The sequence below is a fragment of the Pinus tabuliformis genome, chromosome 1_2, assembly GCF_031772625.1.
Source record: "Pinus tabuliformis cultivar Carrire ecotype Pingquan chromosome 1_2, CPIR1, whole genome shotgun sequence".
Classification (NCBI taxonomy): domain Eukaryota; kingdom Viridiplantae; phylum Streptophyta; class Pinopsida; order Pinales; family Pinaceae; genus Pinus; species Pinus tabuliformis.
In genome coordinates, this window is record NC_142298.1 from 892230601 (window position 1) to 892251422 (window position 20822).

The 20822-nt window shown below is 33.8% G+C and overlaps 1 protein-coding gene and 1 pseudogene across 1 annotated transcript in view; both read left to right on the forward strand.

The window, feature by feature from the left end:
* The first annotated feature begins 1151 nt into the window (after positions 1-1151).
* On the forward strand, positions 1152-3186 carry LOC149208819 (aldehyde oxidase GLOX pseudogene; annotated as a pseudogene).
* A 9661-nt stretch (positions 3187-12847) lies between these two features.
* LOC149208820 (glucan endo-1,3-beta-glucosidase 2-like) overlaps positions 12848-20822 on the forward strand; it is a 173266-nt gene continuing 165291 nt past the window's right edge. The window contains exon 1 of the mRNA XM_089398432.1: positions 12848-13052. Coding sequence (XP_089254558.1) covers positions 12848-13052 — 205 coding nt within the window. The remainder of the gene's footprint in view (positions 13053-20822) is intronic.

The window sequence follows — 20822 nt, forward strand, 5'->3', positions numbered from 1 at the left end:
TCTAAAGAGAAACTTATAAAAATATGTTGGCTCTCTAAGACCTTGACATACATTAACACGAGAAGAAAAAATAAGACTAGTAGTGCTACAACAAAAAAAAATCAGTGGTTCATCTTTATTTGACAAAATCCTTAAGCCTATGCACTGGTTGATCACTACCCTCATCTGAGGATAAAGAGATGTTTATTGATCTCTTGGCTAGAATGGTCACATTGTAGTATATATTGTCAATTTATCTCTTAGTTAAAATAGCAACCTTGTAGTATATATTGTCAATTTGTTGCTACAACTCTGCGAATTTGTTCCTCCTATATCTCCTTATGCTCCCAACAATATTCAAATAACTTTTAACCTTGTGCAGACTTTGTATCATGATTGAGGAAATGATGGGAGTACATAGGATGCACCAAGTATAGTAGGAACTACAACCCTCTTTAGTATGTTGCATCATATCAAGGTAAGGGAACACCCCCTCTTAAATGCTCTCCTTTGTGGCTTATTAATATTATAATATTTAAATATTTAAAATGAAAAAATTAAAGAATAGAATCACAATTTTAATATTTAGATTAATTTTAGTTATATTTATAATTACAATGTTATTTAATTTAAGAAATCTAAAATTAGTAATATATTATGAATATCAATAATATAAATTAAATAAATAATAAATTTTGATGAGCAAAAAACCATAATAACCATTAAAATATTTAACTATAAAAAAAATTATAAAACTTAATTAAATTATAACTTCAATACCACATCTCTAAAATCCATAACTTATTTTACTAATTAAAATTAAATATAACTTTCTACACAAATCTATATTCTTTATTTTGACTATTAGATAAAAATATTGGGAGAATACAATAAGGATTTAAATCCCACCATAACTACCGTTAAATATAACTAAATTGAAGAAAAACTTTTCAGTTTAAAGGACAAACATTGAGTACATCCGCTACTATTCTTATGGGGAAACAGTGATCTTCCAAGGAGAAAGTGTCGGTTTTTACCAATTTGCACTTTCGACACCTGCTATTAACAACTATGATTAATTATTACTAAATCTTTCTAATACCGTGTGCACATGAAATTTCTCAATGATGTAGGCGACATGCGCCATGTACAAATACTTGTATGTGCAGCACTCTATATATGTCAACTGATTTAGGATCCTGCCATGTCAACCCCTGCCTATCGATCGTATGGATGGTATTCTTCTGTGATAACAGGGAAAGCGTGCTTAGCTAACCCAGTTATGATGGAACTGTCACAGAATAGCCAGCACGGTTTTTGGAAGTTTATCCTAATTGAACTGTGGATTATAGGCATATTTTCTTTTCGCGCAGAGGCGCAGTCAGTGAAGCCAGGGAGATGGAAGCTTTTGATAGAGAACGGTGGAGTATCTGCCATGCACATGACTGTTACTTATCGTAACACTGTCGTCATGTTCGATCGAACAGACTTTGGTCCTTCTCAGCTCAAACTTGACAAGGGTCGATGCCGCGATGATCCGCAGGATCAAGCTCTGACCCATGATTGTTCGGCTCATTCCTTCGAATACAACGTGGCAACCAATGGAATCAGGCCTCTTATGGTCTTCACCGATCCGTGGTGCTCATCCGGTGCTTTCACCGCCAACGGAACGCTCGTGCAAGTCGGAGGTTGGAGGGACGGAGGCAAAGCGATACGCTACTTCGTACCCTGCTCCAATGGCGGCTGCGACTGGGATGAATCTCAGGGTGCCCAACTTGCGGACTACCGATGGTACGCCTCCAATCAGATCCTCCCCGATAATCGCATCATCGTGGTGGGGGGAATCGACGTTTTCAACTACGAATTTGTTCCCAAACGCCCCGGGGAGGGAAGCTACAGCCTGCCTTTCTTGTCAAATACCCGAACCAGCGCGCAGCCCGAGAACAATCTGTACCCATTTCTGCACCTTTGTACGGATGGGAACCTGTTCATCTTCGCCAACAGGGACTCCATTCTCCTGGACTACAAGAACAATGTTGTGGTGAAGACTTATCCTACGATGCCGGGGGCCGGTCCTAGAAACTACCCTTCCACGGGGTCGTCCGTCATGCTTCCCCTCTACGCCGCCGACGGATTCAAGAAAGTCGAAGTTCTCATTTGTGGCGGCTCACCGGACTACGGTTTCGCGAGCGCAGTAGCCCGTAACTATTCCGACGCCCTACGCAGCTGCGGGAGAATGGTGATAACGGACCCCAATCCTGTGTGGAGACTGGAGGAAATGCCTGGGCCGAGGACCATGGGCGACATGCTCCTTCTTCCCAACGGAGAAATCATCATCATCAACGGTGCCCAGAAAGGCGTTGCCGGGTGGGACATGGCCACCACTCCCACCTTGTCTCCTTTGCTCTACAGACCCAAAGCCCCTCTCGATGCCCGTTTCTTCGTCCTCGCTCCTACCAGCATTGCCCGAATGTACCACTCCTCTGCAAGCATATTGCCGGACGGTATGGTTCTGGTGGGCGGCTCCAACCCCCATTTCGGCTACGTTTTCTCAGGAACCACCTACCCAACAGAACTCCGGCTGGAAAGCTACAGCCCCTACTACCTGCACTCAGATTACACCTTTCTCCGCCCCCGGATAACTCTGGTTTCCTCCACTTCAATCAGCTATGGCGCCGCCTTCAAAGTAATTTTCTCCGTGCCTGCTAAGCTGACCCCCGGCAGTGTTGTGGCAGTGAACATCTATGCGCCGTCATTCACTACACACAGTAATTCCATGAACCAGAGGTTACTCACTCTCATGGCTTCCACACCCGTTTCCCTTCGTAACCTCCCCGTTTACTCGTTATCCGTAAAAGCCCCTCCAAGTGGCGTGGTTGCACCGCCTGGATACTACATGCTGTTTGTTGTCAACGGTGGAATTCCCAGCGTTGCACGATGGGTTCGATTTGGAGCTTAATCATTCTCTATGGAAATTTCCAGACCATCTCATCTAAAATCTATTGTATTGTAATAAAGAAGATGTAATCATGTCCCGTATGATTCTAATCCGAAAAAATAAGGGGGTGAACAGCGAACCCCAACATCAGAAATTCAGGATCCATGGGTAGAAATAACTAATACCCTGTTGTTTTCTTAATTGATTATAAATTATTCTTTCTCGTCTCCTGGTTTTTTTCTTAATGGATTATAAATTATTCTTTCTCATCTCTTCATGCGCGTATGGTGTGTTTTTTAAAGGCAGATCATTGTATTAAATCGGTTACTAAGATAGATATTCTAAAGAATTAAGATAGATAATCACATTACAGACAAATATATCATAGCTTGAACTTAAAACCCTGTGAAAAAAACAATCAACGGAACTTAAAACCCTAACCCTGTGAAAAAAACAATCAACAGAACTTAAAACCCTAATGAAGAGAAAAACGACGAACCTTCCCACTGCACCACACCACCTACACTCAACTACATTCTTAAATTGCCATATAGCGAACATATTATGCGTGTCTGCATCGCCTTAAAGTTCCGTTTTACATTCGCACTCTACTCGGGACGCGGGTTAAGATCTCTGAATCAATCTCAACTATGAGCAAAAATAAATATGGCAGCAACTATTAGAACTGAATATTGTCCAGTCTTTTCAGAAAATATTTTAAATCATTTATGGTCGGGTTTAAACTTGTCCCAGAAAAACATAATTTCACGAGGTTTTAAATGGTTTATTCCAGGACCATAAATGTCAGAGAATTTAGATTTTGAGAGATTTATTAATATTTTCACTTCCAAGACTTGGTTGGTTGAGGAACAAAACAAATAAATTCAAAATATTTTAAAACATTTATGGTCGGGTTTAAACTTGTCCCAAGGAAAATATAATTTCACAAGATTTTAAATGGTTTATTCTGGACAATAAATGGTTTATTCTGGACAATAAATGTCAAGAGAAGTTAGATTTTTCAGAGATTTATTAATATTTTCCCTTCCAAAACTTGGTTGGCTGAGGAACAGCAAAACATTGATTCATCATCCATAATTTGACTCTTTAAACATTTATGTTTAAAGAGCAAATTATATTTTTAAGTTGGCTATTATTTAAGTGTACATTTCTATGGAATTAAATCCACGACCGAATTCAGATTTACATAAATATCTTTCTAATGTTTTATGTGTTATTTAATTAATTTATAAATTTTGGTTCAGGAAAAATTAGTATTATATTTCGTTTATATATTTTATGTTTTTGAATTCTACATTACGCAAAATGCTGTTTTCAATGTTATGTTTTTCTCTTACCGTGGTTATATAATTTTTTTTTTTTTAACCGAAACATTGACATGAATGTGAGCGTATTTTACAAAAAATTTGAGAATGTTTTATAGTTCTTTTTTCCTCTGCTTTATTTTAAGTTAAAGATTAAGGAAATATATTCTAGTAAGATTTTTAATAAAGTTAAGGAGAAGGTAATACAATTTTATTATTATCAAATTTATGCATTGGAAATTATTGATTTGCATATTATAGTTTTGGATGAGGGAGATATGTAATTTTTTTTGTCAATCTGGAGTTGACATGTGTCTTTTTTAAAATTAAAATAGAACTTCACTAAATAAAAAAATATGTAAATTATAATCAAACTTAAAATAAAATATATAAAAATATGTAAACTATAATCAAGCATAAAATAAAATATATAAATAAATATAAACTATAATGATATAAACCATAATAAAATATATGTATTTGATTGGTTTTAATTAAACTCATTATATAATAATCTTGTTGTTATTCAATTCACTTCTTATTTGGTTTATTTTTTTATATGATAATACAACCTAGTAAATAAATCCTTCCACATATAATATTTAAAAAAATAATAATAATAACAAAAAATATCACTCTCAATCACAAATAAAATATTTTATTTTTATATCAACTTTTAAAGATAAAGAGATAAAGTAATTGAAACTGGAAAAAATATCATATCTTTACTTTGAATGCTTTGATCCCTACTAATTGTGTTCCTTTTTGGATGTGGGTCATGACTCTTTACCGATGCACAAAGTCTCTCTCTGCTTGGCTACAATGTCATGTTTGTTTGCTCATATTTGAATATTTCTCCATAGACTATTCTTCTTCTTCCTCTTCAAAAAGGCTAGGGTCAAATATCTGCCATTCGTTTGGCTTATGGGCTTACCTCTTTTTATTTTATGGGATATTTTTCTCCTTTGGGCATGTATTTTGCAAGTGTCCTATTGAAAACAAATGCAACATCTAAATACCATGTTCTAATAGTGTAAGACCTCGGTCTATTGAAATTTTTATGTTTTAGTTGGATACAATCAAGTAGACCTTTAGTGAGATCTATCTATACACAAATTTTGGCAAATGTAAAAATACATTTTTCTATTCTGCCAAAGTCCATCTTTTGGAATTTTACCATATTTTTTCTGATGTCCTCTAGGACCCAATGGTGTCAAAAAGAAAGAGGGAGGTTTGGTAGTCTCATGCAAACTAACATTGTTGGTGCCATCGTTTCTTGTTGCATCAAGATGTAGGAACCATGGGGTAATGAAGAGCCCATATCTATCCCAAAACCATGGTCCATCATTTAGGACTTTCTCTAGATCTTTTAGTGTATCAAATTAAACTGTGAAGAAACCTTTGGAGCATAAGTAGATATCACAATTGGGTGTTCAAAATGGAAAAACCCATTGGTGTACATTTTTGTATCTCAGCCAAAAACCATTAAACCTACAAATAAACGCCTTGGATTGAAGATCCAAAAAAAAAAGGAAACAAATTTACCTCTAGGTGATTAACTTCCATGGTTGGTGCATGTTTTGTTTGTTCGATAATATAGGGTCCTGGCATATTTTGGATTTGATACATAGGAATGGTTGACTTCCCTTTCACTGCGTCCTTTAAAGAGACAAATCCATTAAATTTTCTGCAAACTATAGCTCCACCCCGCAAGATCAGATTTAATGTTATGCTATAATTCCTTGTCATGCCATAATCTTTCAGTTGAAAAGAATCTTGTAGCAATTTCCCTTTATATAACAAGTATTGAAAAATTGTTGGTATAACCCGGTTGTTTTGAATGCTTTGCTTCATTTTTTCCGCTAGATATGAGTTCCAAATCCATAATATGGAGGTCTTTCCATTCAATTTTTTTAAGAATATTTGGAATTTTCCAATCTTTACTTGTGTTTTGGATAGATGTGAGGATAAAAGACAAAAGGAAATTCCAAGGGAGGGTGGATCCCCTTTGTGAGCCATATCAACTATGGGGATTTGCTTCTTCGATGAAAGCATATCTTGTAGAACAATGAATACTTGAGATCTCTGCAAAGGGAAAATAATGTTCTCTATAACCATCCTCGTAAAGGATTTGGGCCTAGGTTTTTTTCCTCATAATAAGCCCAATATTTGGATGCTTTCAAGGGGCCACACCGCTTCATTCCCTTCATATCCATAGCTACATTGTGTTGTCTAGGTTGTCGATACTCCATATACCTAATCCGATACAGTTTGCTTCTAGCATCATTGGTGAAAGTGAAATCATTGACCTCAAACCTTGGATTCCTCCCATGGTTTACATTTGAAATGCTTTCCTTGTAATCAATGAGTGCACCTAATAGAGAACCAAGAAAGTAAATCTTGATGGGGACACACCCCTTCATTTGCTTCATATCCATAGCTACATTGTGTTGTCTCGGTTGTCGATACTCCATATACCTAATCCGATATAGTTCGCTTCTAGCGCCATTGTTGAAAATGAACTCGTTGACCTCTAATCTTGGATTCCTCCCATGGTTTACATTTGCAATGCTTTCCTTGTAATCAATGAGTGCACCTAACAGAGAACCAACAATGTAAATCCTATTGTCGCTCAAAAACTTCATCGCTCTCCTGAATTATTATTTTCCTTCGATCAAATTACATAAAAATAAATAAAATGAAATGAAATGAAATGAAATAAAATATAAAATATAAATTAATAATTATAATTATTGATTTATTAATTAAAATTTTATCATCCTAGATCCATCTTAACTCTAGATATATCAAGTGTCTAGAAGAATCAAATCTTTTCGCACTTTAAAAGAGGTTTGTATCCCAAGAGATTTGATCTCTCATTGTGCTTAGTAGATCTTTAGTTAAGATGGATCTAGGTTGGTTATATTATATCCAAGTACAAATAAGATATGTAATTCTTCATGTGCTTAACATATAATTCATATCTAGTATTTTTAAAAAACTATTAATAACAAAAAAATATTACACTCCCAACTATAAAAAAAAATTATTTTGATGCTCATAAAAGAATTATTATGTTCATATTAATAACAATATAATATGCATACATTGATATGGGGTTTAGTGGTGTTCTCTGGGTGAAACCCACGAGATGAGGGTTCAAATCTCATTGAGTATATATTTGACATATTGTGTCTTGGCTAGAAGAGTAGGCGACCCCATAGAGGACGTCTTGGTTCTTGTTGAAGCATAAGTTTCTTGCTATTGTGCGGCTTGCAAGTTGTTGCACGTAGCCTAGGTTTATAGTGGCAGCCAGTTAGATTTGATCCTGGGTCTGTTCAGGATAACTCTCACCAGTTACCGATTATCCTAGATTCAAAAAAAATAACAATATAACACGCAAGGACAAAATAATTGAAGGTATAAAAAATCTTATATTATCTCATTCCAATATAATAAATATGTGTAAACCTTGTACTATATATATATATATATATATATATATATATATATATATATATATGTGACTGTGTAGATCCATTTTAACTTTGGATTTATCAAGTGTATAGAAGGATAAAAAATTTGAGGTGCAAATCTTTTTTGAAGTTTTGCACTTTAAAAAACTTTTGCAATTCAAGATATTTGATCTCTTTGTCTATGAGTTAAGACGAATATCTAGTTTGGTACTCTAATAACTCACTTCTTTATGCATTATCATGAAGTTTGAGACAAAAAATAAACACTGAACATTCTCAATAAACCATAAAACTATACATATTTCATGGTTTTAACTAGTAATTTAATTTAATTTTGTGTTTTTATAAATCTTGAGAAGCTCCAAATCATAAACATCTTAAGCTACCTAATAAGTAACTGATGAGTGCGATGGATTGTTATTTTCCTATAACCTATAATATATAAGTAAGCTTTCTTTATTGCTTTTAATGTAGGTTGATAAAATTATTATTTTTCAACTAATGTTTTAGGATCTATTACAATTTCTTATTAATTTATGCGAAAGCAAAACTATACTTATCCATTTTCCTTTTAACTATTATTATTATTTTTAATTATTACTAAAAGATTTTCTCTGTTTCTGGTTATATATAAAAATTTAACTTTTATGAAATATTTAAATTTATTTATTTTATATAGGATTGGAATTTATGATCGAATTCTTATTGTAAACCTACTAAATAGATCATGTCCACCTTGACAATGGAAAGTGGGTTATTTATGTGTCTAATTGGAAAGTGGTTTCTTTTGCAACTTGAGCCATAATGTTTACACATATTATGGTTGTATGCAACAATGTTTAGGATTTCAATTAGATACATAAATACAACGTTGGTTACATTGCACTTTATGCCTAAACGGCATGCGCCCCGCACTTATAAACGGTACATAGAGGGAGAAAAATTATTTCTCAAACAAATAAAAGTTATTTTTCACAAGTATTTCAATATATTCTTAATCTTCTTCTTTTCAAATTTCAAAATGTTCACATATTCTTCATCTTTTGAAATAACTAAAGAGAGACATCAATGAAAGAATTGGATTTAGACGCTTGCTTCGGGTAAAATTATTTTTCATGGTAATAATTTAAGTATAAGAGTACGAAAAAGGGACTTGTAACTTATTTATAATAATATTTTAAGTATTTCAAATCTAAAATATGAGTGTCAAAGTTAAATAAATTGTTTAATTAATATAAATTGGATGAAAAGAATTTTGAGATTAAAAAGAAGTATCAAAAAATGTACAAGAATTCATAGTATTCAAGTATTTAAAATATTAATCTTAAAAGAAATAATAGTATTCAAGTTGGTAAATTATCTTGTAACTATAACAATGTGATGTTCTTTATATGTGTAAATATTTATTATTGCATATTTTTATAAACTAAAAAATTGATTAAGTTTATATATAAATTAGTTAATTTTGATTTAAATGCATAAAAAGTGAAATGTTAGAATAAAGGAAATAATTGTTTAATTAAAGTGAAAATGAATTATTTAAAGTGTGACAATTTTATTCTCAAAACCCAACTCTAACTACTCCCATGAGAAATTTATTCCAACATCAAGAGAATGGGGGGCATCTAAGATGAGAGAGGAATAAAGGGAGAAATTCTAAAAGAAAGAATATTGTTGTGCGGGACAGACAATGTCTAATAGTTAAGTCTAGAGAAGACCAGATAGTCATTACTGTTCAAGACAAGAGTTCTTTAAGAGAAACCCTGTGAAGGGTGGCTCAGGGGGAGACAAAAAACGAAGCAGCGCTAGTTTCACGGTTGGGAGACAAGACAGATTCAAGGACTAATTTTGTTCAGCAAGCCAAATAAGTATAATCTGGGAAATTGAACTCTTAGTCCATAATTTCATTTAGTGAAAGGCAAGATGAATATATGATTGCAGTATCTTTACTAGCAACTACATTCAGTTAACAATATTTATAAACATGTGAAATATTTCTATTGTGATACCTGTAGCTAAGATAGATGGGAAAACCTTAACTGTTTCTTGGTTTATTTAAAAAAAAAGATAGTATATCTGAATGAAATATATTGCTGAGAGTTTCCAACGAACACTGTAAAAAAAAAAAAAAAATAGAACATTAAACTCTGGAAAATTGAATATGGTGATAAGTAATTCATTAAGGAAAGGCAGATAAGTGCCACCGACAATTCCAGACCAGTTAAGTGGCAGGATGTACAAATGCAAGAATAGGAAAAATGCATAATCAAGACAAGTATAATTAGGGAAACCATAAACCTTTCATTCTTAGTGTTAGGGTAAAACATATCGACATTCCCATCTAAGGGATTTAGACCAAGAGAAACCCCAGAAACTGATTTCACTAGTAAATAGGCAAGTATACATATTAGAACAAATTCAGCATAAGGAAAAACATCTCTGTCATTATATTACCATAATAAAGAAAACATAACGCATACAATACACTGTGATATATCAGTCGACTGAAACTTGCCATCTATACATAAATTGTAGTATCGATAAAGAAAATAACTGAATAAAAAAGTTATAGAATGCTAGATAACAAAGTTCCCAGAAGATGCAGAACCTCCTGTCCAAGCAACAGTTGCGGCCAAACCAAACAAAATTATAACCAAATTTAAGAGAGAAAATTAACGGAAAAATAATGAAACCTTCTGATAACAATTATTTATGTCGAGAACATAGTCGAGTATCATTTGGGTTTTATTAACCTCTCCGGAGACAAAATACTTAATACAAATAGAAGCCATTAATAATATGAGGCGAATTTAATACAATCGAGTAATTTAAACCAGAACAGAAGCTCGTAGCTGAAAGCCTCGACCAATACAAACTCTGAACCTTGAAAAACTAATAAGTATACATACATTATAGATCAGAATTTTTCCCAAAAGGGATTAACTACGATTTCCTCATATAACCCAAAAATCTATCGTGCATACCCGATAAGAAATGGTGTGGGGATTTGAGATTCCAACGGAAGAAGTTGCGCCATGAAACCCTCCAACATTCGAGTCAGTAGTATCTAAGAGGCATCAACAAGTAAGCCAGAGAGATTTTCAAAACCAAAGAAAAGTAAACAAATTCCATACACAACAAAATATAGGGAAGAACTCTTACCCGTTTCATCCGCAAACACCTCCAAGCTATAATCAGAAAGAGAAGAAGCCATGGATAAAGTAGCTACAAAACAAAACGAAAACCCCCGGTTATAGTGTTCGGATTTATCGAACGAAAGTAGGCAAACTGTTAAATGAGGAATGACAACAATAGAACCCTTACAACATGAATAACATTACAGAGAACTAAAGTCTGAACCCGTGGTCGGCAAGTGTAATAAGGGCTGAGACTCCATACCCAGTTAGGGTTCAGGTCCGTGGAAAGAGTCATTCCTCCAGTGGATCGGAAGGGTAAAGTTGCATGGTGGGAGCGAAACAAGCAGCCATGCGAGGCAATGTCAACTGGAGACAACGGAAGTGGGAGAATCAAGAACCTAGGGCGGTCAGATACCCAAAAATTAACAAATGGAATTAATGCATGTACCCTCTAACATATGGAATAAAAAACTTTTCAGAAAAATCTTATACGAATGAGATTTGCATACGTTCATCTAGATTTGAATTAAATAATAATTAGTACCTTAAGGATTTTGGCTATTGCATTAACAACGAGGATGTTTATCGTTTGTATTTCCAATGGAAATGAAGTTTCGAATAATGAGATTTCAACATTGATTTATATGTATGATCAATACAACATATTGCATATTGTAATATTGCGTGGTAATAACAATAATTTTCTCCATAGGTTATAATGCATGGTAAAAACAATATTACTTTATAGTTAAATAAATACAAAATAAAATAAAAAATTATGAGGTTTGTGACATGTGATATCATAGCGCTCGGGTTACCAAAACTGAGGCCTCTAGAAAATAAGAATTGATAGTATTTGTGTAATGTTCACAAACAGTGACAAAAACAGCTAGTATGAGAAGAATGGGAACCATACCACACCGAACAGTGATAGGGATAGGAGCAACAACCTTCTAGGAGACCAATCCTGAAGTATGGGTGTAACTGGGAGAAGAGTAGCGAAACACCAATACTGCAATCTTGGAAACTGTGCAAGAGTTAAGAGAAAAAATGGATCGACTAAGAGAAGACAATGAATGGTTGATGCAGGAAAAAGAAAAGATCATGAAAAGTCTATCAGATAGTCAGAATCAACGACAAACAATCCTTAGTCCTGAGCAGGGAAACATGAATGATGAACAAGAATTTCATACTAAGCGAGCATAACCTGAAGGCGATGAAGAGAACCAGGAAAAAGAATTTGGTAATGTATTATAACACAACAAGCACAAGAGATAAAAATAGAACTTCAGGGAGAATTTCGGAAGATAAAGACTCCACTCTTTGATGGTGAACAGGAGGAGGTAGCTGAAGCTTGGCTCATTAACATGAACAAGTATTTTGAGCTGTACGAATATGATCATAATTTAAAGGGCTCAGTTGACAATATTTCAATTGCAAAGAAAAGCCACCTTATGGTGGGAGGAGGTAAAGACAGTTCATGGTGTAAACGAACAGAGCATAACTTGGGACAAATTCCAAAAATATTTTAAGGAAAAATATCTAACTGAAAGATTTTATGACGAGAAGGCCAAGGAGTTTCATGACCTTTGTTTGAGACAACTATCTATAGATGAGTTCATAACCAAGTTCACCTCCTTACTGAGATATGTCCCATACATACGAGAAGAAAAAGCTAAGGTGTAGCGGTTTGTCAACAGCTTGCCGCTGTTCATGAAAGAATGCCTTGAGTTTGATAACCCGAAAGCTATGGATGAGGTCATATGGAAGGCTCAAGTATGCTACCAGCAAAATAAGCAAAAAGGGGAAGGAGGTAAGAAATGGAATGACAAAAAGGGGAGTAAATTTTCCTCTAATAATAAAGTAAACAAGTTTATGGTCAATAAAACCCCTAGACGGCAGATGAATAAAAGCATGAATAGAAATCAAACCAGGGTCAAATTTCCCAACGAAACCAAGACTAACGAGCAGTTAGTAAGGACTGAAGTAGAGATGGCAGCTAGACCCCCGGTACAGTGCTCGGGATGCAGAGGACCCCATTATGTTAAAAATTTCCCACACCGCAAAGGAACTGACCAGGTAGCACAGATTCAGGAATCGCCAACAGTGGGAGCAGTGGCCAAAAGCATGCCTAAGATCAATGCTACTCTTGAGGACCATCATGCAGAGTACCAAAAGACCATGATAGTGTTTGAAGGTAAAATATTTCGCCAAACTGTGTCCATTTTAATTGATCCCAGAGGTACCTTGAGTTACATGAGTCCCAAAATAGTAGAACAATGTTGTTTGCAAATTGTTAAGTTTAAAAGTCCCTAGTTAGTGCAATTAACAATGGGAGCCAAAATGAGAGTGTTGGCCAAAGTCAACAATTGTCCTCTATAGATAACAAGACAATCTATTATGGAAGAACTGAATGTGTTGCCCTTAGGATCATATGATATTTTAATCGGCATGGACTGGTTGGAAAAACATTTGTCCCTCATTAATTGTAAAATTAAAACTATTAACTATATTGATAAGGAAGGAAAGATAGGGAATTCATGGAATAATAAGACCCTTATAGCTGAGGCTGACGACAACTTCCCAATTGGCCAAGTGTATCTGGAAAGGATGCCAAATTTATGCAATACAAGTAAGGTACTCCAATTCTAAAGAAAATTCTATCTCCTTAGAAGATATACCTATTGTGCATAATTTTTCGGATGTGTTTCCTGAAGAAATTTTGGGCTTCCGCCAAAAAGAGATATAGATTTCACTATTGAAATAGTACCAAGGGCTTCTCCGGTATCTCGCACCCCTTATCGCATATGTATACCAGAGTTAACATAATTAAAAATGAAGTTACAAGAATTGCTCGACAAAAAATATATGAAACCGAGTATATCACCTTGGGGAGCCCCGATACTTTTTGTTAAAAAGAAGGATGGCACCCTGCGTATGTGTATGGATTACCATCCACTAAATAAGCTAACCATAAAAAACAAGTACGCTCTGCCTTGTATAGATGAGTTGTTTGACCAAGTGAAAGGAGAAACTGTATTTTCAAAAATCGACCTTCGCTCGGGGTATCATCAAATTAGAATCAAAGAGTAGGACATAGCGAAAGCAACCTTTAGAACTCGATATGGGCATTACGAGTTTGTTGTGCTACCTTTCAGATTAACAAATGTACCTGCAACATAGAGGTCCCTTATGAACAATATATTCCCTCAATACTTAGATAAATTTGAGCTAATTTTTACAGATGATATATTAATTTATTCTTGAATAGTAGAAGAATACAAGGAGCACCTCCTTATTGTTCTCCAAGTTTTGAGGGAACACCAACTGTATGACAAGTGCAACGTATGTGATTTCTTTGAAGAACAAATCTAATAACTTGGGCATGTCATTACTAAAGATAGAATAGCTGTAGACCTAGAGAAAATAAAGACTACAATGGAATGGCCAGTGCCAAAAGATGTAGCTGATATAAGATCGTTTATCGGTCTAACGGGGTACTACAGATGACTCATAGAAGGATTTTCCAGGGTAGCCTATCCTATTACTTCACTGCAAAAGAAAGGAAAAGTTTTTAGGTGGAGTATAGAATGCCAAAAAAGCTTCGATCAAATTAAACAATTACTCACTACTGCACCCATATTAAGTATTGTTGATCCAAATAAAGATTATGTCATTTGTACAGATGCTAGCAAAGAAGGTGTAGGTGGTGTACTAATGCAAGAAGGCAAGGTCGTTGCTTACGAGTCTAGTAAGGTTAAGGAGCATGAGCAAAGGTACTCATCCTACGATTTGGAACTGACAGAAGTCATCCATGCTTTAAAAATGTAGCGACATTACCTAATGGGAAAGAAATTTCTGCTAGTGACTGATGATCATAGTTTGACTAACTATTTTAAGCAGCCCACTTTGAATGCTAGACAAGGTCATTGGGTGGATTTTCTAAGCAGTTTTGATTTTGAAATTAAGCACTTAAAAGGAAAAAAAATCGTGTCACTGATGCACTAAGTGGGAAGGTTAATTGCTTATATGAAGTATCCTTCAGTGAAGCACAAAACACATTTAAAGAACAAATCAATGAGGTAGCAATGCAAGATCCGGATTATCAATTTCTGTGGTAGAAAACTAAGATTCTGAACAACAAAGAACAACAACTTGGATATGAGGTAAATCAAGAAGGTATGCTAATCTATAGAGCAAGAATGTATGTACCTAAGATAAATAAAATTAAAGATTTAATTTTAGACACATATCATAAGGTTCCATACACTGGCCATCCCGGTTATCAAAAATTGATAACAACCCTTAGGAAGGAATATTTTTGGCTCGACATGAAGAAGGAGGTGGCTGAATATTTGGCCCATTTTTTGGAATGCGAACAATTCAAAACAAAACACTGTCACCTAGCTGGTTTACTTCGTCCATTGCCCATTCCGGAATGGAAATGGGAAGTTATTTCCATTGATTTCATAACAGGGCTTCCAAAGTGAAAGAAGCAGAACAATTCAATAATGGTGATAGTTTATAAGGTGAGAAAATTTGCTCACTTTATACCTGTACAATCTACTTATAAGGAAATACAAATTGCTAATATATTTATGGAAACTATTTTTAAGCTGCATGGCTTACGAAAAGCTATAATTTCGGACCGTGATGTAAGTTTACATTGGCTTTTTGGAAAGCCTTGTTTGAAGGATTGAGCACTCAACTACATTTCAGTACCGCCTACCACCCTCAAAGAGATGGGAAAATTGAGTGAGTAAACCAGGTAGTGGAGGATATGCTTCGAGCTTATGTAATGCAGCAACCATCTAAGTGGGAAGAGTACTTACATTTGGTAGAATTTTCTTATAACAATAGTTATCACACTTCTACACAAATGAGTTCTTTTGAGGTTTTATATGGACATAAATGTAGGACTCCCTCAAATTGGGGTGGCCCAGAAGATAAGTTAATGCTAGGGCTTGATATGCTGGTAGAAATGGAAGAAATGGTTAAAGAAGTATGAACTAATCTAAAAGTTGCCCAAGACCAACAAAAGAATTTCGCTGACCGAAAAAGAAGTTTTTGGGAATTCCAGGTGGGGGATCATGTCTATGTTCGTGTGCGGGTTAAGAAAAATACACTGCAATGGCATCAATGCACCAAATTGGTACCTCTATTTTGCGGCCCCTTTCAAATTTTAGCACGAATTAGACCAGTGGCCTATCAACTTGCCTTTCCTAGTCATATTCATGTGCACAATGTTTTTCACGTTTTTGTATTAAAGAAATATATATATGACCCCAAACACATAATAAATTGGTAGGATATACAGGTCTAGTCGGAAGGCGAGTTCCTGAACAAACCAATAGATATAATCAATCGGATGGAAGTAACGTTGTGGAGACGAGCTATCACCCAATTTAAAGTACAGTTCCAGCATTTCGGGCCCGAGGAGGCTACCTCGGAAGATGAACAGACCTTGAGGGAAATTTTTCTAAACTTATTTCCAATAAAAGAACATCGGGATGATGTTCAATCATGGGGGGATAGATGTGATGTCCCTCATATGTGTAAATAATTATTACTGCATATTTTTACAAATTGGAAAATTGATTAAGTTTATATATAGTTTAGTTAATTTTGATTTAAAAGCATGAAAAGTGGAATACCAGAATAAAGGAAGTAATTGTTTAATTAAATTTAAAATGAATTGTCTGAAGTGTAACAATTTTATTCTCAGAAAAAGGTTAGGCTGGGTAGTTACCCAACCCTAAATACTCCCATGAGAAATTTATTCCAAGATCAAGAGGATGGGGGGCATCTAAGATCAGAGAGGAATAGAGGGATAGATTCTAAAAGAAAAAATATTGTTGTGCTGGAAGGATCGACAATGTCTAATAACTAATTCCGGTGAAGACCAGATAGCCATTATTGTTCAAGATAGGAGTTTTTGAAGAGAAATGCTGTGAAGGGTTGCTCCAGGGGAGACATAGGGCGAAGCATCGCTAATCTCATAGTTAGGAGGCAATATAGATTCAAGGACTAATTAAGTTCATCAAGCCAGATAAGTATAATCTGGGAACTAAAACTCATAGTCCATAATTTCATTTAGTGAATGGTAGAATGAATATATGACTGCAATAAATTTACTAGAAGCTGCATTCAGTTAAAAATATTTATAAACATGTGAAAGATTTCTATTGTGATACCTGTAGCTAAGATAGATAGGAAAACCTTAACTACTGCTAGGTTTATTTTCAAAAAAGACAATATATCTGAATGAAATATATTGCTGAGAGTTTCCAAGGAATAATCTGAAAAGAAAAAAGAAAAAGAAATAACAAAACATTAAACTCGAGAAAATTGAATACGGTGATAAATAATTCATTAAGGAAAGGCAGATAAGTGCCACCGGCAATTCCAGACCAATTAAGTGGTAGGATGTACAAATACAAGAATAGGAAAAACACATAATTAAGACAAGTATAATTAGGGAAACCCTAAACCTATCATTCTTAGTGCTAGGGGTAAAACACATCGACATTCCTGGCTAAGAGATTTAGACCAAGAGAAACCCCGAAAATCAATTTCACCGGTAAATAGGCAAGTTTCCATATTAGAACAAATTCATCATAAAGAAAAACACCTTTGTCATTATATTACCATAATAAAGAAAAAAAAAACGCATACAATACACTATGCGATATATCAATTGATTGAAGCTTACCATCTATACACAAATTGTAATATCGATAAAGAACATAACTGAGTAAAGAAGTTAGAGAACGTTGGATAACATAGTTCCCAGAAGTTGCAGAACCTCCTGTCTAAGCAATAGTTATGGCCAAACCAAACGTCATTACAGTCAAATCTAAGAGAGAAAATTAATGGAAAAATAACAAAACCCTCTGATAACAAATTTTTATGTCGAAAACATAGTCGAGTATCATTTGGGTTTCATTAACCTCTCAGGAGGCAAAGCACTTAATACAAATAGAAGTCGTTAATAATATGAGGCAAATTTAATACATTCGAGCAACTTAAAATAGAACAGAGGCTCATAGCTGAAAGCCTTGACCAATACAAACTCTGAACCTTGAAAAACTAATAAGTACACATACATTACATATCATAATGTCTTCCAAAAGGGATTAACTACGATTTCGTCATATAACCCAAAAATATACTATTCATACCAAATAAGAAATGGTATGCGGGGTTGAGATTCTGACGGAAGAAGCTGCGCTATAAAACCTGCAACATTCGAGTAGACAATACTTGACAGGCATCAACAAGTAAGTCAGAGAGAGTTTCAAAACTGAAGAAAAGTAAACAAATTCCATATACATAAAAATATAGGGAAGAAGTCTTACCTGTTTCATCTGCAAACACCTCCAAGCTATAACCAGAAAGAGAAGAAGCCATGGATATAGTAGCTGCGGAACATAACGAAAACCCCTAGTTACAATGGTCGGATTTATCGGATGAAAGTAGGCAAACTGTTGAATGAGGAATGCTAATGATCAGACCCTTACAACATGAATAACATTACTGAGAACTAAATTCTAAACCCACAGTCGACAAGTGCAGCAAGTGACGAGACTCCATACCCAGCGGAGGTTTAGGTCCACGGAAAGAGTTGTTTTTCTAGTCGATTGGAAGGATAAAGCAACATGGTGGGAGTGAAACAAACGACCATGCGAGGCAAGGCCAACTGGAGACTACAGAGAAGACTCCACAAGCGGGAGAATCAAGAACCTAGGGCACTCAGCGACCCAGAAATTAACAAGTAGAATTAATGGTTGTACCCTCTGACATATGGAATTAAAAATTTTACGAAAAATCCTATACAAATGAGATTTGCATAGGTTCATCTAGATTCGAATTAAATGATAGTTAGTACCTTAAGGGTTTTAGTTATTGCATTAACAGTGAGGATATTTATCCTTTGTATTTCCAATGGAAACGGATTTTCGAATAATGAGATCTCTACATTAGATTTATATGTATGATCAATACAGCATATTGTAATATTGCGTGGTAATAATAATAATTTTCTCCACGGATTATAATGCATGGTAAAAAAAATATTACTCTATAGTTAAATAAATATAAAAAAAAAAAATTATATAAAGTTTGTGACAAAAAACATGAAAACTATTTTTTTTTAATTATATTTTTTGTTTTTTTTTTATATCTTCCCTCAAATATCTTGCTTACTACATGCTCTACCCACATTGAATATAATTAAATATACAAGAAAAAAGGTTTTTTTTTAATGTTTTTCCATTATTTAGAAATATATATGAAATTTAATTCCAAATTCAACCAATGTCCATTTACATATGCCACATTAGATTAAAAATACAATAAAAACAATAATTTCCTATTTCTATTTCATAATTTTTATTTTATTATTTTGAATATTATTTTATTATTTTCTCCAAAAATACCCATTTTAAAACTCAAAATAACTTTAAAAAATTATAAATATCTTAATTATTATGAATTTATAAAATTGTAACACTTTCGATAAGTTCAATTACTTTTTTTTACTTCATCACTTTTACAAAATATAAAATAATTTATATTAAAGGTAAATTATAGATATATTATTATGACTTTATAAGATTGTAACTACTTTCCATATGTTTCATTACCTTTTTTACTTCATTACCCTTTTTACAAAATATAAAATAATATATATTAAATGTAAATTATATATCACATGAATATATAGAGTGATCCTTTATTATAATGGTGTCAACGATAAAATTCGAATTGTGTTTCTATTGAAAATGCTATAGTTATTTTTAACATTTTAAAATTCCTTTAAAAGCAATTATTTCTGATCTTTATTCACTTTTACTATTATTAATATGTATAACCCAACATAAAAATTAATATTTGAAATTATAAAGTATATTATCATCCTTTATTATAATTTTATTTTATTTATTTCAGTATTGTTAAATTTTAATATTTTTAATAAACGAAAAGGAAATATTTTATTTAAAATGTTTTATTGAAATATGCATTTAAGTTAATAGTATTAATTAAATTAAGTTAGTAAATAAATGTCTTTAACTTGAAATCAGAAGTAATCATTCAAATTCAAACACTGTAAATGGCGCAATAATAATAATTGTAAAGTTTAAAAATGTTTTATTGAAATATGTATTTATCGCAAGAATACAATTTTCTAATAAACATAATTCATTTGCGGTCATAATTTACGATCTCTCCGCAGTAATAATTCACGATCACTGCGGTAATAATTTAGGGTGATGTATTTACGATCTCTTTGGGTAATAATTTAGGGTGATGTATTTACGATCTCTTTGCGGTAATAATATAGGGTAAAGTATTTACGATTTTTTTTAGGTAATAATTGAAGGTGATGTATTTACGATTTTTTTTGGGTAATAATTTAAGGTGATGTATTTGCGAACTCTTTGCGGTAATAATATAGGGTGATGTATTTACAATCTCTGATCATAATTTATCCGCGATCATAATTTACGATCTCTCTGCGGTAATAATTCACGATCTCTCTGTGGTAATAATTTAGGGTGATGTATTTATGATCTCTCTACGGTAATAATTTACGATCTCTCTATGGTAATAATTCACAACGATATCTCTGCGGTAATAGAAAAACAATTTAGGGCACCTGCGTCTCTGGCTTGCTGATATCAGGTGCACACATTCCTTATATTTTTTTAATACATATCTGCTCATATATTTTCAAGTATGAATAATTTACCACAATTACCAAAGATTACCAAAGGTAGACCTAGCATGGTTACTCTACAAAGCCTTTATGAGTATACAGAGTCTTTAGAGGAACATAGAGAAGAAAGAGAAGTCAAGCTACAAATAGAGTTAGCAACCATGCTAGAAAATAAATTCACATCTCTTGAAGACAAGATCAAAAAACAGATAGAAAATAAAATAGAACTATTGGAGAATAAGATGGAGG